The sequence below is a fragment of the Cricetulus griseus genome (genome assembly GCF_003668045.3).
Source record: "Cricetulus griseus strain 17A/GY chromosome 1 unlocalized genomic scaffold, alternate assembly CriGri-PICRH-1.0 chr1_0, whole genome shotgun sequence".
NCBI lineage: Eukaryota > Metazoa > Chordata > Mammalia > Rodentia > Cricetidae > Cricetulus > Cricetulus griseus.
This window is the reverse complement of record NW_023276806.1, coordinates 139,446,188-139,466,647: the sequence shown is the minus strand read 5'-3', so window position 1 is coordinate 139,466,647 and position 20,460 is coordinate 139,446,188. Positions and strand designations below refer to the sequence as shown.

The following is a 20,460-nucleotide window of genomic DNA, read 5'->3' as shown; positions in this document are numbered from 1 at the left end:
TGTTTAAACTGACTTGAACCAGAGCTTTTCTGTAAGATCCCTGGAACTCGTGGATGTGAACCTCGAGTAGGCTTTGACTTGAGTTCTTTTATGGTGAGCGATCAACAGAGAAGCAGGAGAGAGATCAACAGAGAAGGGGGTGTTCAGGCTTGGACACCTCTTTTCAGATGACGTTAGGGTTTAGCTGATATAGACATGGTTAGGATGTGTCATAGCAGATTATTATATCTTCTAGTATTTCACCTTTATGATTGTTCATTTGGATACTTTACACTGTTAAGTTTTAACCCTCTTTTAGACTAAAAGGGGGATTGTAGGGGACACTGTAAGCCATGCCTGCCAGAAGCTGGCTACAGGTGTGCCCGACCACACCCATCAGGGCGTGGTCAAGGTGATGTCAGGGTGACTCGGGATAGGGTTTAAAGGGACAGACGAGGTACATGGGGGCCCCCTCTCTCTGGCCTCCCCTGCCTTGCTGCCCCTGGCACGCGCTGGCTTGCGTTTGGCTGGTTTTTATATAATAAAAGATATCTTAGCCTTACAGATTATTTATCATCTCTTTATAGGAGGAATTGAACATTCCAGTCTAGATTATGAAACCAGCTGGTTGTAGGACTCCGGGGCAACCATTTATCTTTGTATACCAGTGTTATCTTTTGAAGGATAGCGATAAACCTATTTATTATCTTTACCCATCTCCAAAGGTTATGGTGGGACTAAGCGAAATCATGTGTGCGTGATAGTCTGCAAAATTCATCTTCAACATTTGACTGGATACTGCCATCACTGTAACCACAGAGCAACAAACACACCTGCAGAGTCACAGTTTCCCGGACTCCCTTCTGCAACAACACAATGCAAAGGGCGCCCCCTGCAGGTGCTTGGGATAGCAAACAGCATTAGAAGTGATTTGAGTCTGGAAGGAAAATCGCTGGAATTTCTTTGTTTTACCTATGTTTATGACTCTAAACAGAGTCAAGACGCAAATAGGAGAGCTTAGCCTTAGCAAGCAGCTCTTAGGAGATAAATTTGTGTATCTTTTGAAACAGTTATTAAAACTGGGTCCAAAGATATTCTTCAGTAGGGCCATTCAAGTGTGGTGTGCAGATTCATATCCTTCTCCAGGAGCTTGTTAGAAATGCATGTTCCCGGACATCTCGGGCTATTAAAATAAAAACTCTGGGGGGTGGGCTTGGCTAGCTATGTCTACATAAGCTCTCCAGGTAGGGTGTGTGTGTGTGTGTGTGTGTGTGTGTGTGTGTGTGTGTGTGTAGGGAAAGAAAGTTTGTGGTCAGAAATTCCCAAGAGAACGTGAAAAGGAGCTGGTCCCCAGGATGGCCCTTTTCTAGCTCTACCCCTTGTCAGCCACACAGATGCTGCTGTCTGTGGTGTTGATTATCTAGTGCTGTGTGGTTTGCAGGGGAAAGCAGGAATCCCTGAGGGTGGGACCATTTCTATCCTTCCCAGAACAAAATAGAAATACTGTGTTTCTTTTCAAAAGGAGAAAATCCTGAAGCACCTTTGAAAGGCAGACAAAAGTAATTGTTCCTCCTGCTTGCCATACAGCACCCCCAAACCAGCTCCAATTAAGTCATTCGGAAAGGAAGCAGAGCTGAAGAAAAGCCTGGTCATTAACATGGAGGACCTTGAAGGAACTCCACCCAGAAATGCTCCGAAAAGCCAAGGCCTGGGAAATACATGTGTTCATTGGAGAAAACCTTAACAGACACTGAATTAGTCCATTTACACCACAGGCATTTAATATATGTCTAAAGCTGTTACGGTTGACAAACCAGGTGGACAAAAACTGAACGATGGCCACCGTTCTCCCTCCAACAAGAATTTTTACAAATGTGGTAAACTGGACACCTTCCAGAGGCCAGCATCACAGGGGCAGTCCTCATAGCGCCATTTCTATCAGACAGCGAAACACTGATCTCCATTCAAGAAACAGCTCTTAGGCAACAAAACGAATTCCAGTTTTCAAAGAGCAGCTCCCCCCTCCCTTAGCATAACCAAGCACCCAACACCTTTAATTATTAAACTTTCCTTCTTGTCTTTTATTCTGGAGCTCAAGTTGACAGAACCAGGCCACGGCCTTAGAGTCCACACTTAGGTACAATGCAGTGTCGGCCTGTATGTATAGACCACACAGAGATGGTGCCTTCTAGAGTGATGGGTACAGCAAATACTGGGTGAGCATTTCTAAAACTACCTGAACCAACTAATAATGTTATCTCTTACACTCTCTCTCTCTCTCTCTCTCTCTCTCTCTCTTCTCTCTCTCTCTCTCTCTCTCTCTCTCTCTCTCCTCCCTCCCTCCTTTCTCCCTTAATGGTGTTAATTTGAGTGGACTGAGAAGTCCACTTCCACCTTCACATCTGTGTTTTGGGATGAGCATGAGCTAGCAGCTGTGAAATAGTTTCAGTTAGGGTATGAGGGTTTGTGTTACTGTCACCATTGTTCTTCTTGTTACTTATAGGCTAAGTTGGTGTCTCCTAGTGTACTGCTACAGCAGGGTGCTCTCTTTAAGCAAAAATAATAGCTGGGAGGAAGCTACTGTCTCCAAGGTATATTAAGTTTTTAAATTTTAAAAACTGAGGAAATAACACAACACCTAATCTGCGCTGAGTGCAACTCGGCATTTTCATATTCAGACTAAATGTGGCTTTCCACAAGAACTCACCATATGAGTTCTCTGGTGAACTTTGTGCTGTGATGAGGAGGGGTTGGTTAACAGTTTGCAGTTAATGGAGTTTGGGTGAGCCAGGGTCCCTTCCTCTCCTGGCTGCTGTGTGAACTTGAATAGTACTGAGGGCACAGCCAGCTGGGAAAGGAGAAACTCTGCTGCCAGGCAAATTATTCAAAGAATGCAGGTGACCAGCAGACTGTGAGAATCAAGTGCTAATCATAGGACAGCTCTGTCATGCCCAAGGGTCTATGCTGTCTCATTTCTTCTGAAGTTAGAAACAGTAAGCAACCTGTTTTCTTGACTGAGATTCAGGTCAGACTTGTTAGCACAGCAATCCAAACAATACCAGATGAGATATCCAGGATGGCTCTGACCCCCAGGGTGGGAGGTAGGAGGGGTGGGAAGACATCTCTGTGATTGGCTGCCTGTTTTTGCCTCAAAGGAGCATCGCTGGCCTATGGTTATGTCAAAAACAGCCTGTGTGTGAACAGCCAGCTTTTCATGCAAGTATTTTACTTTACTTGTGGCATTACTTCACCTCCAATAAAAGTTTTTGGGTTAACTGAAGGGTTTTTACTGGTAGGTAGCTTATTAGTTTTAACTGACTAAAAGAATTACTGAGGATTCTTTGTTTCAGAACAGCTTCGAAGCAGGCAAGAAGAAACACCACTTTCCCTGAGCAGGCAGATGTGTCCGCAGGGCCTTGGGTTGATAGCTGTGATCATGGGGATGCCCACAGTGAATTATGCTCCCTAGTGGAGTTTCACACACACACACACACACACACACACACACACACACACACACACACACACACACACACACACACATCCTATGTCACACTCAAAGGCCTGTGACCAAACAGCCCCACTCAAGGCTGCCATACCTGTGGAATCTGTTGCCCTGGCATTCTCAGTGGCTGCCAGTCTGGACTCATAGCTGTAGCTGCAGTTGCTAGTAGCTTAATGTTCCTATGGCTGCCAAGACACCCATCCACAGCTGTAACCATTCAGCAAATGTGTTGAGTTTTTCCTGGGGTCAGCAATCATGGTAGGACACAGGGAACCTTCCTGGTGCTTCCCTCACTCACCAGGCCTGGGTCAGAGAGAGCTGGGCTGCCCACAGATGCCATTATGAGCTGAGTGATCCCTCATGAGTTAACATCTCAGGCCCTCTATTCCTCTGACTATAGAGAACTCTCAGAGAGTGAAAATGGACCATCAGTATAAACTGGTATCACATGTAGATGTTTAGCCAGCACCTCCAAGAGACAGTAGGTGTCAAGGTTTCCCAAGCTCAGTACCACAGCATTTAGGGAGGGATGGCTCCCAGTGGGGTTGTTGCTCTGTGCATTGTAAAGTATTGCACAGCATCTCTGGTCTCTATGCCCCAGGTGTGCTGAATGATTCTCTGGGGACAAAACTGCCCTTGGTTGTGAACCACTGACTGTATAAACACTAACATGGTTTCTGTTGTTATCAGCATCAACAACAGCAGTTGGAAAACAGCACACCTCAAGTATGTTGCTGACAATTCAACTTCTACCTGCAAGGGAGAAAAGTATCCATGGTCCAGAAAACCAGAGAATTGCGCTTACCCGAACAATGATCCTTTCAGAGATGTGGGCGGCCAGCAGGTAGAACTGGTCTTGGTTAGCTGCATACAGTCCGACCACCAACATGAAGTATCTAATTCGGAAACAGCAGACTGATGGGGGCGCATCCGAGAATAGAGACGTAATTTGTGCCATTAAATAGCACCCAGCATTTCATGAATAGTGAGCTCTGCTAGACTGGTTCGCTTACTTGCAGACTGCCTCCCTGCTCCTATGCCAGCGGCACCCCAGGGAAATGGAAGAGCAAGTGTCTGGGAGCAGCCTCCCTGGGGAGAGCGCCTATGTGGACTCCCTCAGGCTCACCCTGGTGCATCTCTGAGGCTCTGTTTACAAACACAGGACAGGGCCACAAGGCCCCTCTGTCCATAACCATGTAAGTCACATGTCCTGAGCCTTAAAGGAGGGACTTAGAGGATATGCCCGTCATAATGGTTCCTTCCCACCCTGCCCTGCTCCAGTCATCCTCCACCTTCAAAGTCCCCAGGCCTTGACTGTAGCCGAAGACTTGGACATCCCTCCAATCACTACCAAAGCAATTCTCATCGCTGGTACTTAAGTATCTTCCTTGCATCAGTGAGACCACCCTAGGATATGACTATTGCTTGAGGGTCAAAACAAAAGCTCTCTGTGAAGTTTATCTTCCCAGGGGCTGGAGAGATTGGCTCACTGGTTAAGAACACGTGTTCTTACAGAGGACCCAGATTCAGTTCCCAGCACCCACATAGTGGTTTACAACCATTCATAACTACCGTTCCGGGGAGGCCAGCACCCTCTTCTGATCTCCATGGCAGGAGGCATGCATGTGGTGCACATATACACATGCAGGAAAGATACTCACTCATACACATAAAATCAATTTGGGGCGCAGGGAGAAAAGCTTTCTAGGCTCTGTCTTCCTTGCCTATTGTAGTGTTTCAACCAATGAAAAGGATCAAAGAGAAGCCAGGGTACACACATCCCGACTTAGCTGTGGATCTCTGCTGGGAGAAAGAAGCCTTCCTCTTGGGCACTGGGGCTCTGAGGGGTGGGGGAGGGGTTATCCCAAACATAGGATCCCTGTGGCAGGGATCCTAACTCCTGAGCTGCTCCAGCCCCTCACGGTGGCACTCTAGTCTTTTCACTTTCTAGACAACAAGAATTCTCCCTTTGAACTAAATTAAATCAGAATTGATAATGATTGCTTCCATTGTTGTTATGGAGTCCCGCCAAGGACTCAGAAGGTGCCATGTATTGGGCTAAGCAGCTAGTCACTCCATTGCTTCAGAGCCCCCAAAATGTACTGGAGAAGGCATGGTTCTCACACCCATTTTACAGATTAGAAAATGAATTACGGGTAAGACCAGTAGCATTCAGGGTGGTATGGCCATAGAGAGAAATTAATTTCAGACAGGTTAAGTTACACACCTAAGTGTCAAGTCCAAACTCGGTCTCACCCAACACCACAGCATCTGTCCTGAGACCAGTGGCTCTCCAATTCCAGCCTACATTGGAACTACACAGAGGGTTTATGAAGCTGCAGCTGGCTAAGCTCACTTGCCAACACCTGAGTGGATAGGGCCTGGGGAGGCCTGAGGATTTGTATTTCCAAACATGCCCAGGTAGCAGCCAGACAGGCCTCAGAGCCAGGTATACATTATTAAGAAGCTTTTCCTTGCTTTTCTTCATTTCCTTTTTTCCCCCTTTCTTTTCATTTTGTTTTTGGAGACAAGGTCTCACTACATAGCCCAGGTTAGACTTGAAATCAAGATCCCCCTGACTCTGCCTCCAGAATGCTGGGATTGTAGGTATATGCCAATCTGCTTGGCTGGTTTTTTGTTTTTTTTTTCCATTCTCTTTCTTAAAAAAAAAAATGGGGGGAGGGAGAGTTTCAGGTCCAGCACACAGCTTTGGTAAGTGTAGTCAGTCCTCAACCCAAGAGCAATGAACAGAACACATAGTCACCCATCTAGAGAACCATGGAGGGAATCAGACTGAGCAGGAGTGGGCATTGCTGGGAGTGGAGATGGGATATGTCAATAAAGCAAGTCAGAGGAGATTAGTGAAGCAGGCTGGGTGGCTCAGCAGATCAGAGGGACACTGAAGGCCACTTCCTGGCTAGGTGACATGTCTGGCCATTCTTGTTCACAGTGACCCAGGTACCTCTGGTCAGGGTTAGGCTTCCCCTTCTTTCTCATGTTGTTTGCTGTGGTTTCACTGAAGTGTAGTCGTCCCAGTGTTACTTTGGTAACCTGGTCAGTCAGGAGGTCAATTCTAAAACAAACAACAAAGTGTCAAGAGAATGTAAGAGAACATCCTGGATCATGTCTAGTCTCCTGAGCCTCTCAGTGTGTGTGGTTCCCTGTTCTCATGACGCTGCAGAGACAGCAGACATACTCTAGGGGTTGGAGTGTCCACCAGGGAACTCCTTGCTAACAAGCTATGCTTTAGGCTTGAACCCAAGGACCACGAGCTCAACATGTGCCATCCCAGTTTCTGTTGCTTCCACAGCCGGAGGAAGACACTCTCATGTGCGCTCACTGTTGCTACAGCTCCCCACGCCTCACAATCAACTTCTTTAGGTTCTTCCAGAACTCTGGCTTCTCCTTCAAGTAAGTGACCTCCCACAGCCTAGCAATAGGAGGTAGCATCCTTCAAAGAAAAAGTCGTACAGCCTGCCCAAGCAAGGGAGCCCCCACCCCCATCATGAGCCAGATCATGAGCTTGCTCGAGTGCCTGGTCTCCACAGCAGTTTGTTGTATGAGTGTCTCTGTCCAGGCTGTAGAAGCATCCTGCCCCAAATGGACTCGACTGCAGACAGTCTAAGCTACCTCAACTGTAACCTGGCAAGAAACAGATGCTGCCTCACCCTATTCCAGAGAGCAGACTCGAACTTGTTACATCATTACTGTTGTGTATACTACCATGGTGCAAGCTTTCACGATTTACAGTTACCTTTCTGTTAAGATAACCGTAAAATACATGGGGAAATGAACTATATGCATGCACAGACAGGAAACCTTGAAATTAATGCAACTAAAATTTGTACTAATCTAAATTAAAATTTTAAATATCTGGGCTAGAGAGATGGCTTGGGGGTTAAGAGCACTGCCTGCTGTTCCAGAGGTCCTGAGTTCAATTCCTAGCAACCACCATACAATGAGATCTGGTGCCCTCTTCTGACCTGCAGGGATACATACAGGCAGAACACTGTATACATAATAAATGAATAAATCTTTTTTTAAAAAATTAAGATATCCATCTCAAGGATGCAAATTGTCATTAAGTGCATCAGTTATCAAAGCTTCTAAGAAAGAGGATTTTTAAATGGACCTTTCCATAAAGAGTTTTTGCAATGATCTCAAAGCTTTGTTTTTATGGATAAACACGTGTTTATAATATTAGCATCCTATTACTAATTTAGATCTACTATGGGCTTCATTGTAAATAGGAAAAATAAATAATACTAGTCATATTACCCACACCTTCACCAAGACACGCAGGGAACAAATTCTTACTTAACAGGATCAAAAGTCTTCTTGCTTCTATCTGCTTGGGACTGTTCAATAGCAATCACTTGATTGGTGGCTTCTACCTGCATGGAAAGACAAAAAGTAAATCAATTAATAGATTAGTCTACTTACTAAAAATAATGTTCACTAACAGAAAGTGTTCAGATACATAAACTTTTGCCAGGGTACCAGGCTGGGGAGGGGGCAAGGGAGGGAGGTCTGAATTTTGAAAAAGACACATTAGACTAGCAATGGGCACCATCTATCAGCAGTGTGCCACTGATGATAAAAGAGAGAAACGCCTGAAGAATTAAATGATGAAATACATAGTGAGCTATCAAAAGACCAAAATATAAGAAACAAAATGAATAAAAATAAAAATAAACTAAACAAGAGCAAGTCAACTCAAAGGATACATCCCATTCATCCATCTATCCATTCATCCATCTATCCATTCATCCATTTATCCATCTATACATCCATTCATACATCTCTCTATCCATTCATTCATTCATTCATTCACTATTTAGTGAGCACCTACTATGCACCAGGCTCGACTCTAAGCATTACAGATAAGAGAACAAAGCAGTCAACATTCTTACTACCGCCTTTTTTTCTAAAAAAAAAAACAAAAAAATGAATAAAATTGAAAATGGACAAGGTTAATTCACTTGTATGCACATACAGAAATACAGTGAATTCTATTAATATATAATTAATATATTGGTGGGTATAATTTTTAAAGTGAATAAACTGAATAAAGATCACTAGGCCTGGTGGTACAGGCCCATAATGGTAGGTATGCAGGAAGCTGAGATAGGCAGATCATAAGGTTCATCACATTTGCCGAGGCAATAAGAGAATTCAAGAACAGCTTGGGCAACTTAATGAAATCACATCTCAGAATAAAAGAGAAGTCTGGGGATAGAGTTCAATAATAGGGTGTTTGCTTAGTGTGAACAAAGCCATCGATTTGATCCCTGTTAACATACACATACATGTGAGTGCATGAACACACACACACACACACACACACACACACACACACACACCTGTTCCAGTCCTGTTGTGACGGAGTTTAAGTTCTAATATGAAGGAACAATGATTTGGCATGTAAGCAATACATAAGATAGTGTTTCTTCTACAGCTGCTAAACACCCTATTTCATGAACACTGCCAGTACAATGCTCTGACATACAACATGTGGGCATTCATACTGGGACAGTCTTTCTAGAAAGTAAAGCGGCAACTGATATCAAATTCCTTTGTGGGATTTTTCCTCCAGCATACATGGAGGCACACAAACATTCAGTGAAGTTTTGCTATAAAAGACAGAAATGAAATTTCTAATAATATTACATATTATATTATATATTGTATAATATATTATATACATATAATATTAGATATTATATAATAATTTTCCTTAATATTATGCATCCTTAGAATCCAACTTTGTCAACAGTATCCCATTAAGTCTGCACTACCACAGACTTTTATAATGGAATGTTAACAGGATAACGTTCATGGTAATGAGAGAAAAACTAGTCCACTGACTGCTGGACCTCAACTAGAAAGACTCCTCTTCGTCACACATTTCTATTATGTACCAACATTTTCACAGGAAACACATCATTCCCACACTCATAAAAATATGTTTTGTGGTTGTTGCTTGTTTGCTTGTTGTTTGTATTTAATTTTTGCTGCTGATTCATTTTAAGAGTTTAGTGGGAACAAAAGGAATTAGTGGGTACAGCATCCAGCTACATTTTAGAAGACACCACACCTAAGGTCAGGCTCTCCATTAGGATGAGATGTAATGGACATCGCTTCTCCTAAGGGGTGGATAGGAGAAAATAGGTTTAATGTGCTTTTGGCTATTCTCAAACCATACTACGTGCATATTAGAAGAAATAAAGTAGAACTGTTGATGACTGCCAGAAGTGAGGTGTCATACTCAGACTGACCAAGTTGCAGATGTGTGACCCAAATAAATGACTGCTATTATCTCAAGTCACTAATGTTTGAGATAGGGATTATGTAGTATGGATAAAGCAACCCTGCCTTTACTATCCTAGGTGAATTACGTAACACCACTGGGCCTCTGTTTCCCATGTGTTACACTACAGAAAGGGGACACTGGCTAAATACTGATTCTTTAGTTTTTGAAGTTAGAGACTTCTTTGAGAACTGGGTCAAGACTGAATCCACTCCCTGTGGTCATGCACCAGCATCAAAACTAAAATGGTTGAGAGCCAATGCAACAAGATGAGAAAGCAACTTATACACTGGAAATTAGAAGCCACAGTTTGAGGTGATGTGGTGCTGAGGTTAGGGCTCACATCTGAGGAAGTGGCAGACTGCACTTCCTGTGTCTTAGACCTTTATTCACTATGCTATAGGAAGCACAAGCCGCCTCACTGACAATCTGCACAGAGGGGAGCTGATGCCTGCCAGCCCTGGTCCCATTTAGGCACCAGATGACAAGAAGCCAAAATACGAGTGGCACATCACAGACACAGCACAGTGGCCTTCTCTGACTGACAGCAGGGGAGGGATGAGTTGTCACCTCCACACATGACCAGGGGGACAGCTCTGTGGTCTCAATAAATTACTGCTGTTATTTTTAAGTCACTGATGTCTGAGGTTAGCATTATGGAGGTAACGAGAACACTTCAGAAATGCTGATTAAAAGCAAACTGAATTAATGAAAGACCTACCTTAAGTCCAAAAGCTTTCAAGTAAAACATTTCTATTGGCTTTAGTCCCATTTGGGTTTTTACAAATTTCGGACTTCCCCAGACTTGGATATGGATGGTTATCTGGAAATGGTTCTTCTTCTGACAAACAAAAGCTTCATCTACTGGCGAGAAAGTGAACCCTTTGTCCGTCACAACTTGATAGCCCACATCAGGCCTGAAAAGAGAGGGATCACCAGACCAATTGCACAGTATTTTCTTTTTTCACTGATAGTATCAACAGTATAAGCATCCCATTGTACAAAGCTCAGTGTGCCAGCTGCCCTTTGCTACCTTTCATCAACCCGCTTCCTGCATTTCTACTGCAGAAATGAAAATGACATTTTGAAGCACACTGGCCTATTTTATCTTCTCATAAGGAAGCAGTACGGATTTTTGCCAAATGGAACCATTGTTTCCCGGACCTCTTGATGCTTTCTAAACTTTTAATCTGACTCCACACCATACACGAGAAAGGGGAGGTCGGAGGCTCTGCAGTCACCACATCACTCACAATTATCTACAATACAAATAATCTCCTCCGTTTAAAAGACACTTCTCAATTTCACGGGTACCTTTGCCACTTGACTGAAGGAATGTTTGGCCCACAGATTGTCCTATGAAAAAAAGCAGGTTACTCAGAACGGCTAGGGACAACTCTAATCCAAATTAAGCAGAGCCAGTTGCTGTACTGATTGGAAACATTTTCTTTCCTAGAATATTCTCCATTCCCTTTGGTCCTTCCTGAAAACTACCACAAGGATCTCCTCCTCGGAAAAGAGACTGATGGCAGCAGGGCAACTAGCCAGAATTTTTGCTTTACTTAATATTTCCAGTAGTGATACTCTGTGTATAACATGGTTAATAAAAATATTTAAGTGTTAGTAAAAAGGGGGGCAAAGAGATGGCTCAGCAGCCAAGAGTGTGTACTGCTCTTCCAGTGGCTCTGAGTTCAGTTCCTGGCACCCACTTTGGGCAGCTCACAACTACCTGGACCTTCCGCTCCAAGAGAATTCCACCCTACTGTGCTCTATAGACATCTACACTCATGTGCACATATCCCCATGCAGACATATAATTAATAAAGTCAATCTTTTAAAAAATATTAATAAAATGGATGCATTGGATGCTTAACATCATTAATTAGACACAAAAATGTAAAAGCTGTAAACTTCCTTGGTAAGCTGCTCCTGTACACGTTGCTGATGCCGAACACGGTTTTTAATCTATCAAGGCTCCTAAAAAAGGGACTTTTTGTTCATGAAGACAGTTCCTCCTCAGAGCCAGGAGTGAGAGGACAGGGGTACCCATTGGTCTCTTGTGAAATGACCTGCCTCCTCGGGTTCCAGAGAGTGGCTGCTATTAGCACAAAAGCACAGAGCTTCCAAATTTTGCTCTAATTCCAAAACCAGAAACTGTTAACAGGTCTCCTGGGAAAGGAATGTCCACATTCTCTTCGAGTTGAGTACCTGCCAATGGGTCGTGTCCCTGCCTCATTGATTACCTTTAAGTAGCCAATTAAAGGCCTGGCAATCTCTGCTCACCAGAAGCAAAGGGAAAACTATTGAACAAAGAATTTGAGGAATATGTGTGCCTTCTACTGTCTAAGAACTTGACATTGACTCTGATTTTCACAGTCAATCCACCAACGTGTTTCTTAAATTTTGGGTCACAACCCCATACAGGGGCCACCAAACTGAATGGTGACAAAAAGAATTTGGTAACAGTAAAACGTTTGCAGCTACACAGTGCACAAAAGTTAATTAAAATCATATGTTCAATGAATCCTTAGTGTTCCTGGCTGTGTTTGCTTATACCATGTTATCTTTTATGATGTCACTGCACCCTGAGTTCTGAACACACATATGCATGTTGTTGTTTGCACACCATCACAACATACAAGGCCAGTATGGCAGTTTGAAACACAGCTCACATTCCAGATAATTATATGTTATGGGGTGTAGTGTTTCTACTGTCCATGCAAACTTATGTGTTCTTACAGAAGGGAAAATGCTTGATTGCTGAAAATACTTTTTAATATTTTCTAATCATAATTACTCTGCAGGTAAGGATCAAATTAGTATATCTTTGGACTAGATTCTATTTGAATATTTGATTTAAAAAAATTGCTATTTGAGTCGCCAACTTGAGTTTCATTTTTAAAAAAAAATAACTTAAATGAATTTTGGCTTAGGATTTGGATAGAATTGCCAACAGTTTCCAAACATGCCTTAAATATACCTTTCATAATTTATACTATATATTTATGTGAATCAGAGATCTCAGCATTAAAAATAATGAAATAAAAACATCTAAAACACTGAAAAACATTGAAGGCATTTCATGTTTTACTGTATCAAATATGAGCCAAGACTTAATTCTTTATGTAAAAATTAACACACACACACCGTCTTGTTGGTATGCAAATCTGTTTCTCTTTTTAAATGGTGAAATTATATTTATACCAATAGAATTGTTTTTCAAATATTTTGTCTACCTATCTTATATACCTTCCCAGAAGTGAAGAAAAATTGCTCAGGAGAAAGGGATTGGGAAATGATTGGGAAATGATTAAGAAGCCCAAGTCTAAAGACTAGCTAGATAAAGTTACACTGACTTACGATGGGTAATAATAACTGCTGTGGTGAAAAGGAAGCCTTTTACAAGGTTTCATACCTCACTGTCAAAAAACCTGAAAGAAGAGGGCTTACAGCTCAGACATGAGCATCCGACTGAAGAGCTAAACAGCTATAAGCTAAATGGAAGGACCAAGGAGAAGGAAACTAAATTAGGGCTGAACTATGACAGTTTCTGACTAAAAATCCATTTCTTCAATGCAGAAAGGTAACTCTTTTGACATAAAAAAAATCACACATGAAGTCAACTGAATTTGCTCTACCAGCTCTCTTCATGCTTGAAACACTCGGGGAAAGGCAGGTTAATAAATGTTAATCCCTAACTTCATTGCTTTGAGGTAAACAACATTTTCGTAACAAGTTAAACATATTTACCTATAAACAAGTAAATGATTTTCTGTCTCAGTGACTTGAATAGTCAAATCAAGAGAGCTTGAATAATCATCTCAGTGAATGTTGCCTTTGTTCATTTGTTTGTTTAGAAAACGTGAATGATGGCTACGTATTCAAAATAAATCTGCCTCTGTACCTGCCAGTTGATTCCCTCTGGGTTCTCCTTTTTTTTTCCAGATCAGTGGAGCACATACAGGCTGCTGAAATAGGCCAGTGAGTGTGTGTGTGTGTGTGTGTGTGTGTGTGTGTGTGTGTGTGTGTGTGTGTATGTGTGTATGTGTGTGACAGAGAGAGAGGGAGGGAGAGAGAGAGAGAAGGGGGAGAGACTGTATGTGTGTATGACTGTGTGTGACTGTGTGTATGTTGTGTATAAGTGTGTATATCCCTGTGTGTGTCTGTGACTGTGTGTGTGTGCGTGTATGTCTGTCTCTGTGTGAGTTTGTCTGTGTGTGTGAGTGTATGAGTTTGTATATATCCTTGTGTGCCTGTGATTATGTGTGTGAGTGTGTGTATGTGTGTGGGGGGGGGGCGGCAGGGGAGCTCTGTCCATGAGTGCAGGTTCTGGAGTACTAGCACAAGTGGAGGGCAGAGGACAGCTTTCAGGATTTGGTTCTCTCCTGCCATCTTGTGGGACCCAGGGATGGAATTCAGGACTGCTTTTGGGTGCTTCTCCTGATAAGCCACATGAAAACATGTTTCTAAAGTCTATTCTGTAAGAGAGAGAACACTTACCTTTTGAACATTGGCCAACTCAGATGCATTGAGACAGGAAGGCTAAAGCAGACACCTGCCTGTGACCGTCTCATACTTCAGACAGAACATGAAATGTTCCCAAAAGATAATTAAGAAGACTGGCTAAGAAGCGAGGCCTAGAAGACTCCCCTTGTTTTCTAATTGCACACAGAGCCCAGGCACAGTTATGATATTTCAATGGAATCATCTCCCTTTTGATGCTTCTAAACTCCCCAAATCTTTTTAAATCCTTAGACTTGACTTCGAGAAAAACAATTATTCCTGTAGCCTACCAAGGTTAAGGGTCCCAGAGATAAGCTCTGCTATATTTGAATTTGAATACCAGAAAGACCCTCAAGTACATTTGTTGTCTAGTATTTCTCATCTCATGTTATATTTATTATTGAGCATGACAATACCATTTCCAGGCATAGATGTGAAGAGTAGTCGCTTGGCAACAAATTTAATGTGCCCCTAAGTATTCTGTGGTATTTATAAATTTAGTGCAAGGTTAGGTGCTAGTTTTTTCCAGTGTTTCCTTTTTGATTTTTACTTGATTTTTAAAATTTATTTATTTTTATTTTATGTGCATTGGTGTTTTTCCATGGATGTCAGGTCACCTGGGACTAGAGTTACAGACAGTTGTGAGCTGCCATGTGGATGCTGGGAATTGAACTCCGGTCCTTTGGAAGAGCAGTCAGTGCTCTTACCTGCTGAGCCACCTCTCCAGTCCTTTACTTGATTTTTTTTAAGACTTAGACAGTGATGCATATTTAATTTTCTTTTTCATGGGTCAGTGAGAACTCTGTTCCTTTACTTGATTTTTTAACATTTGTTTCAGATGCACATGTGGAAGTCAGAGGTCAACTTGTAGGACTCAGTCTTCTCGTCCTACATATGGGTTCCAGGGATTGAACTTGGGTCAACAAACTTGACAGCAAGTACCCTTTCCTGCTAGGCCATCTGGCAGCTCCCAGCTTTTCCTTTTGACTGGGCCTGTTATCCTAGGAAGAGTTCTTCTCCATCCAACATTGAGTGGGCAAGAGCTGGAATTACAAGCCTGGGTTCTTGAAAACCAGGAGTCTTTGTCCTAACAATTATTTAAAATAGAAGGGGGAGAACAGACACTGATGGGGGAGGTCCTTCTGTGTATATGTTTGTCTTGTTGGTTGACAAATAAAGTACTGTATTTGAGATGGATAGATATTCTTCAAACTTTTCAAAGACCTACAGAAATAGGGCATTTAAATGGTTTAGGGTTTTTCATGGCAGTGAGACACAATTGCTCCTGGCACACCAATTAGAAAGGAGGATGGACACCAAAGAAACTCAATAAGGAGTTTGCCTTCAACAAGATTAGCCATTTGGGCAACAAACTGCTCTTGCCTGGACTGTTTGATAAACTGGACATGCAGAACCCACAAGAAAGTGACTGCTGAACTTACAAAGCAAGATGAACAGTCCTGAAGGGTTCCTGCTTCACTGAGAAGTGTGCCAGACACACTGTGGCCTATGGGCTGAAGATGGATGCCCCAACTTTACAGAGGAACTTTGGGTGACTGTCCAGGTAGTAAGACATCTTCTGTCAATTCTAGAGTTTATATATTATCCTTCTGTGGTCTTTGATGGAGTTGAAGACAGATACTTATGGTTATAGTTTTCTTTAGTTATTATAAAAGATAAGTTACATATAAGACCTTAGACTCACAAAGATAGGATAGATGATAAAATATTTTCTTTAAATCTTGCTAAATGTTAATGAACTAAATATCATAACTATAGTTCTTACTTGATAATGGTTTTGTTATATATTTTACTATGTTAATATTAACACCCTTCTTTTCATTTAGACAGAAAAGAGGAGTTGATGGGGGAGGTCCTTCTGTGTATATGTTTGTATTATTGGTTGATAAATAAAGTACTGTTGGCCAATAGGGAAGCAAGTTAGGTGGGACTAGGGGTCAAGGAGGATTCTGGGAAATGTAATAAAGAGAAGTCTTGTGATCCAGGCAGGAAGTGACACAGCAAGCAGATTCAGAATATAAGCAAGGACAAGCAGGAAATCCCTCCCTTCCTCCTCCTCTCTTCTCTGGCAGCTGCCATGTGAGCCCAACAAGAGAGGATGCATGCCGCCAGTATCCTCGATCAGATAAGTCTTTATAAAATATATAGATTAATAATTGTGATTGATACTTAAGACAGAGGTAGCAGATAAGAAATCCTAGTCATTGGCAAGCATTATTGTAATTAATAGAAGACTCTGTGTGTTATTTTGGGCACCCACGTGACACCCACATTACAGACACTTTTTCAACAACCCACCCAGTTTGATCAGGGGTGGCACCTGAGCTCAAATACTTGGATTAATCCTAAGATTTAGCACTGCTCCCACACTCACCACTGAATCTCTAGTCCATCCAAGGCATTGCTAAAACCACTTACAGTTTTTCATACTGACTGTTGAATAAGCTATGCCAAGGAACACTTTGGTATGGCTGCCACTTCAGAGCAGGAGAACACAGGTCCACAGGCATCCCGTTATGCCCCTCTCTGTCATGGTCCTGCACATCGATGCTGTGAATCCTATTTGTCACTGCAAGAACAAACAAACAAACAGGTGAGTTAGATTATTCCTACAAGGCTGTTCACAGGTAGCTGCATGGAGCTAGGGAGTGAGTTGTGTGAAGCAAAATGACTATAGGAACTACTGAGTGCTAGAAGGCAAGAGGTATGCTGCTGACCCAGAGCCATAGGAAAAGCCCTTGCAGGTCAGTGAGCTCTTAGAAAGGTCACTGGAGACCTGTGGGATCCTACTTCCTACATAGCTTGTCACTTCCTGTATGTCTGGTTGTAATAAAGTCTATGCCCAGCCTCAGGAGGGTTCACCCAGGTTCACTCAAGATATTGCATCCAGGGTAGCCATGTGGCCCAATCCTATGCAAGCACAGTAGATCTCAGCACTCTGAGTAATGAAGTGACCAAGATGCTCTCTATTTCCCACAAGGTTTGAGCCTCTGAGACACATTCTCAAGAACAGCTGGTACCATTTGGGAAGAGGAGAGAAAGCCCATCTGGGGTTGAAGCCAGCACTGAGCTGGTGGGAATAACAATGTTGGCACCTGGTCCTGATATGACTTGAGTTCTGGGTCCAATCCTAAATTCGGTGCCAAAGGAGCCAACAGATCTGGTTGTTGTTTGTTTGGGGGTTTGGTAGTTGTGGGAGGGGATTTCCTTGTGTGTGTGTGTGTGTGTGTGTGTGTGTGTGTGTGTTTAAGGCAATTTAATGATTTTGGTTTTCAACTTTACTAATTTCAGTCAACATCCTAATTTGGTACAGATCTTTGTGGCACCAAGATTCTGTGGCTCCCAATGATGTCAAATATGCAATAGGAGAAAAAAATGTAGACTCTTTGAACTGGTACTAGGAAAACTAGATGTCTACATGTAGAGGATGAAAACTAGATCCTTATTTCTCACCCCAAGGGGAGAAATACAGTCATAGATTAGGACTTCCTGAGGACTCCAGTAGCTCAGAATGAGGCCAGCATCAAGTAAAATGGGACCTCATGGGTTAAAAGGCTTCTGAGTAGCAAACGGAACAATCTAAGCGAAGGGATAGCTCACAGAATAGAAGAAAACCTTTGCTAGACACACATCTGACAGAGAACTAGAACCCTGACATAGAACTCAAGAAACCAAACAAGAAAACTAACAACCCAGTGAGTGAGAAGAGGTTCGAGGGCCAATCAAAACCAAGGATTTGTAAAGAGGCTGTGAAGAAATGGGATCCTCAGCTAATTTTCAAAGAGAACCTAAATTTGATCCCCAGCATTTATGTCAGACAGCTCATAACCATCTGTAACTCCAGTTCCAGGAGATCTGACACCCTCTTCTGGTCCCCGTGGACTCCTGCACTCATGGACACATACCCACACACCTACACACAATTAAAAATAAAATATACAGACATAAACACACACACACCTTGAGCAGAAGTAAATTGTATGAACAGATATAGTGATCCAAGAAGCCATGCTTTATTAAATGAAAATCCTAGTGCTGGGGGTGGGCTACTTCCCTATGGGCTGTTGGCCAAGGAGACCCCTGAGATCACCAAAACAACATGTGCAATTGCAATTATGATTGCTATTGGTTACCCACCAAAGGGGTTAAGACCTGTTGCTAAAGATGCCACATTCTCTGGTCCCAGGATATAAAGAAATCAATCAGAATCAGGCTGGAAACTTCCTCTGTGCTGAGTAGCCCACAAAGTAACAGAAGATGCTATGCTGACTTCTGGGGAAGGATTGACATCAACAGTCCTGCTCATTGTGGACCCTGCAAGCAACACAAGTGTACCCCAGTACAGCAGTATCACATTTGTTATGGGAGTAAACAACCACTTTCTACTTGGATTTGAGGCCTGTCCCTCAAGGAGGGAATTCACTTCTGGTATTATAAATCTAGTCAAAAGCCTACTGCTGGGGAGATCATAGGCCTAGTAGAGAAGCTACTGCTGTATTTTGCCAGATGCACATAATCTGTCCATCCAATTGTCTCCTAAATAATCATGTTTATGCTCATTGGCTGGTGCTGCTGCCAGTTTTGGCCAGAGGAGCTTCTTTCTGCAGTGGTCAGTGGTGACCAAGAGATGCATAAATAGTCACAGTGACAAGAATAAAAATTGACTGTTGACTGCTCAGCTGTAAATAAGATATCTAAATCACCTCCTCCAAGGCTCAGAGGACACTACAGAAGAGAGGAAAGAAAGAATGCAAAGGCCAGAGGATGGGGTAGAATATTGTAGAACCCTGTGTTCTGGGCATGGCATGGCCATTGCTCTCTTGAACTCATAGCAAATGTGATTATCTTAACAAGAAAATATATATATATATATATATATATATATATATATATATATATATATATATTATATATATGTCAAAGCCTTCCAAGAAAGACTTAAACCTCTCTTAATCAGGCAAGTGGAGTCAAGAGCAAGAACAGGAGTCTATACATCATAGTTTTTGTTCTCTCTCTCTCTTCTCTCTCTCTCTCTCTCTCTCTCTCTCTCTCTCTCTCTCTCTCCCTGTTCCTCCCCCCATGCGATATTCTACATCTGTTCACACCAACACGGTAGTTCTACATTTCAAGCTCCACAAATGGTGCCTTGCCCAATGTGTACTGCTGGGAGAAGGTCACCAACTACGATGGTTGGTCTTCACTGTAGATCTGATGGGATTCAGAATCACCATGGAAACACACCTCTGGAGGTGTCTATAAGAACATTTCTCCAAATACTCAACTGAACAGGGAAGACCCACCCTGTATGTGGGCGGCAGGATCATATGGGTGTTGATCCATGACTGAATAAAAAGGGAAGAAAGAAAGGGAAAGAGGGCTGGGTATCAGGATTCATTTTGTTCTGCTTTCTGACCACGGATACAATATGACCACAGCCTTAGACGTGTGTTGTCATGACTTCCCCACAATGATGGAGTATAGCCTCAAATCATGAGCCAAAATAAACTGCTTTTGGCTTTCATTAAATTGCTTTTGTCAGGCATTTTGAAACAACATGAGAACAGAACTAATATATTAGCAAAGCCCTGTTGGCTGATGTAGACTACCTTTACAATTCTGCAATTCTGCCCTGATGACTACTGCAGGCTTCTCCTTCCTGCCAAGTGTTGTAAGGGTCCTTGGTCTCGGCAATGCCAAATCAAACAGCAGAAATATATATATAAACCACTGACACTAAGGCATTTGGAATGGCTAAGTCATATGTTTCTTTTTTGTTTTCTTTCCTTCCCTTTTTGTGCTGGAAATTGCTTGTTTTTCACTCTCAAACAGTTATCTGGAACCAATTACCTTTAACCAGTTCTTCAGTGACCTTTAAAGGATTTAAACAAGAGATCCAGGAGTTCCTGCCCAATGGGATGTTCCAGTTGCTCTTCAGAGCATTCTTTGAAGAAGGTGAAAAATCAATGTCCACTCTAAGACAGTGGCAGAAAAACACTGCAGGATGAAGCTTAACTCTGGAATGGCCAAGACTAACTGAGTGGCAACTGGTCCTGTGAGGAAACTCTTGGAAGATCTGAGTAGCTTGCTATGCATCACCCAGGCAACTGGCACATCCACAGGACGGTGAACAGAGATGTCCTTC

General features: G+C 42.5%; 1 protein-coding gene across 1 annotated transcript in view; it reads right to left on the bottom strand.

Annotated features, from left to right (window-relative positions):
- The window catches only part of Myrfl (myelin regulatory factor like), a 104,420-nt gene that overhangs the window by 48,872 nt on the left and 35,088 nt on the right, over positions 1–20,460 (bottom strand). Inside the window, exons 6-10 of the mRNA XM_027392668.2 lie at positions 16,737–16,887; positions 10,516–10,711; positions 7,802–7,878; positions 6,447–6,557; positions 4,290–4,380 (exon numbers count right to left, since the gene is read on the bottom strand). Coding sequence (XP_027248469.1) covers positions 4,290–4,380; positions 6,447–6,557; positions 7,802–7,878; positions 10,516–10,711; positions 16,737–16,887 — 626 coding nt within the window. The remainder of the gene's footprint in view (positions 1–4,289; positions 4,381–6,446; positions 6,558–7,801; positions 7,879–10,515; positions 10,712–16,736; positions 16,888–20,460) is intronic.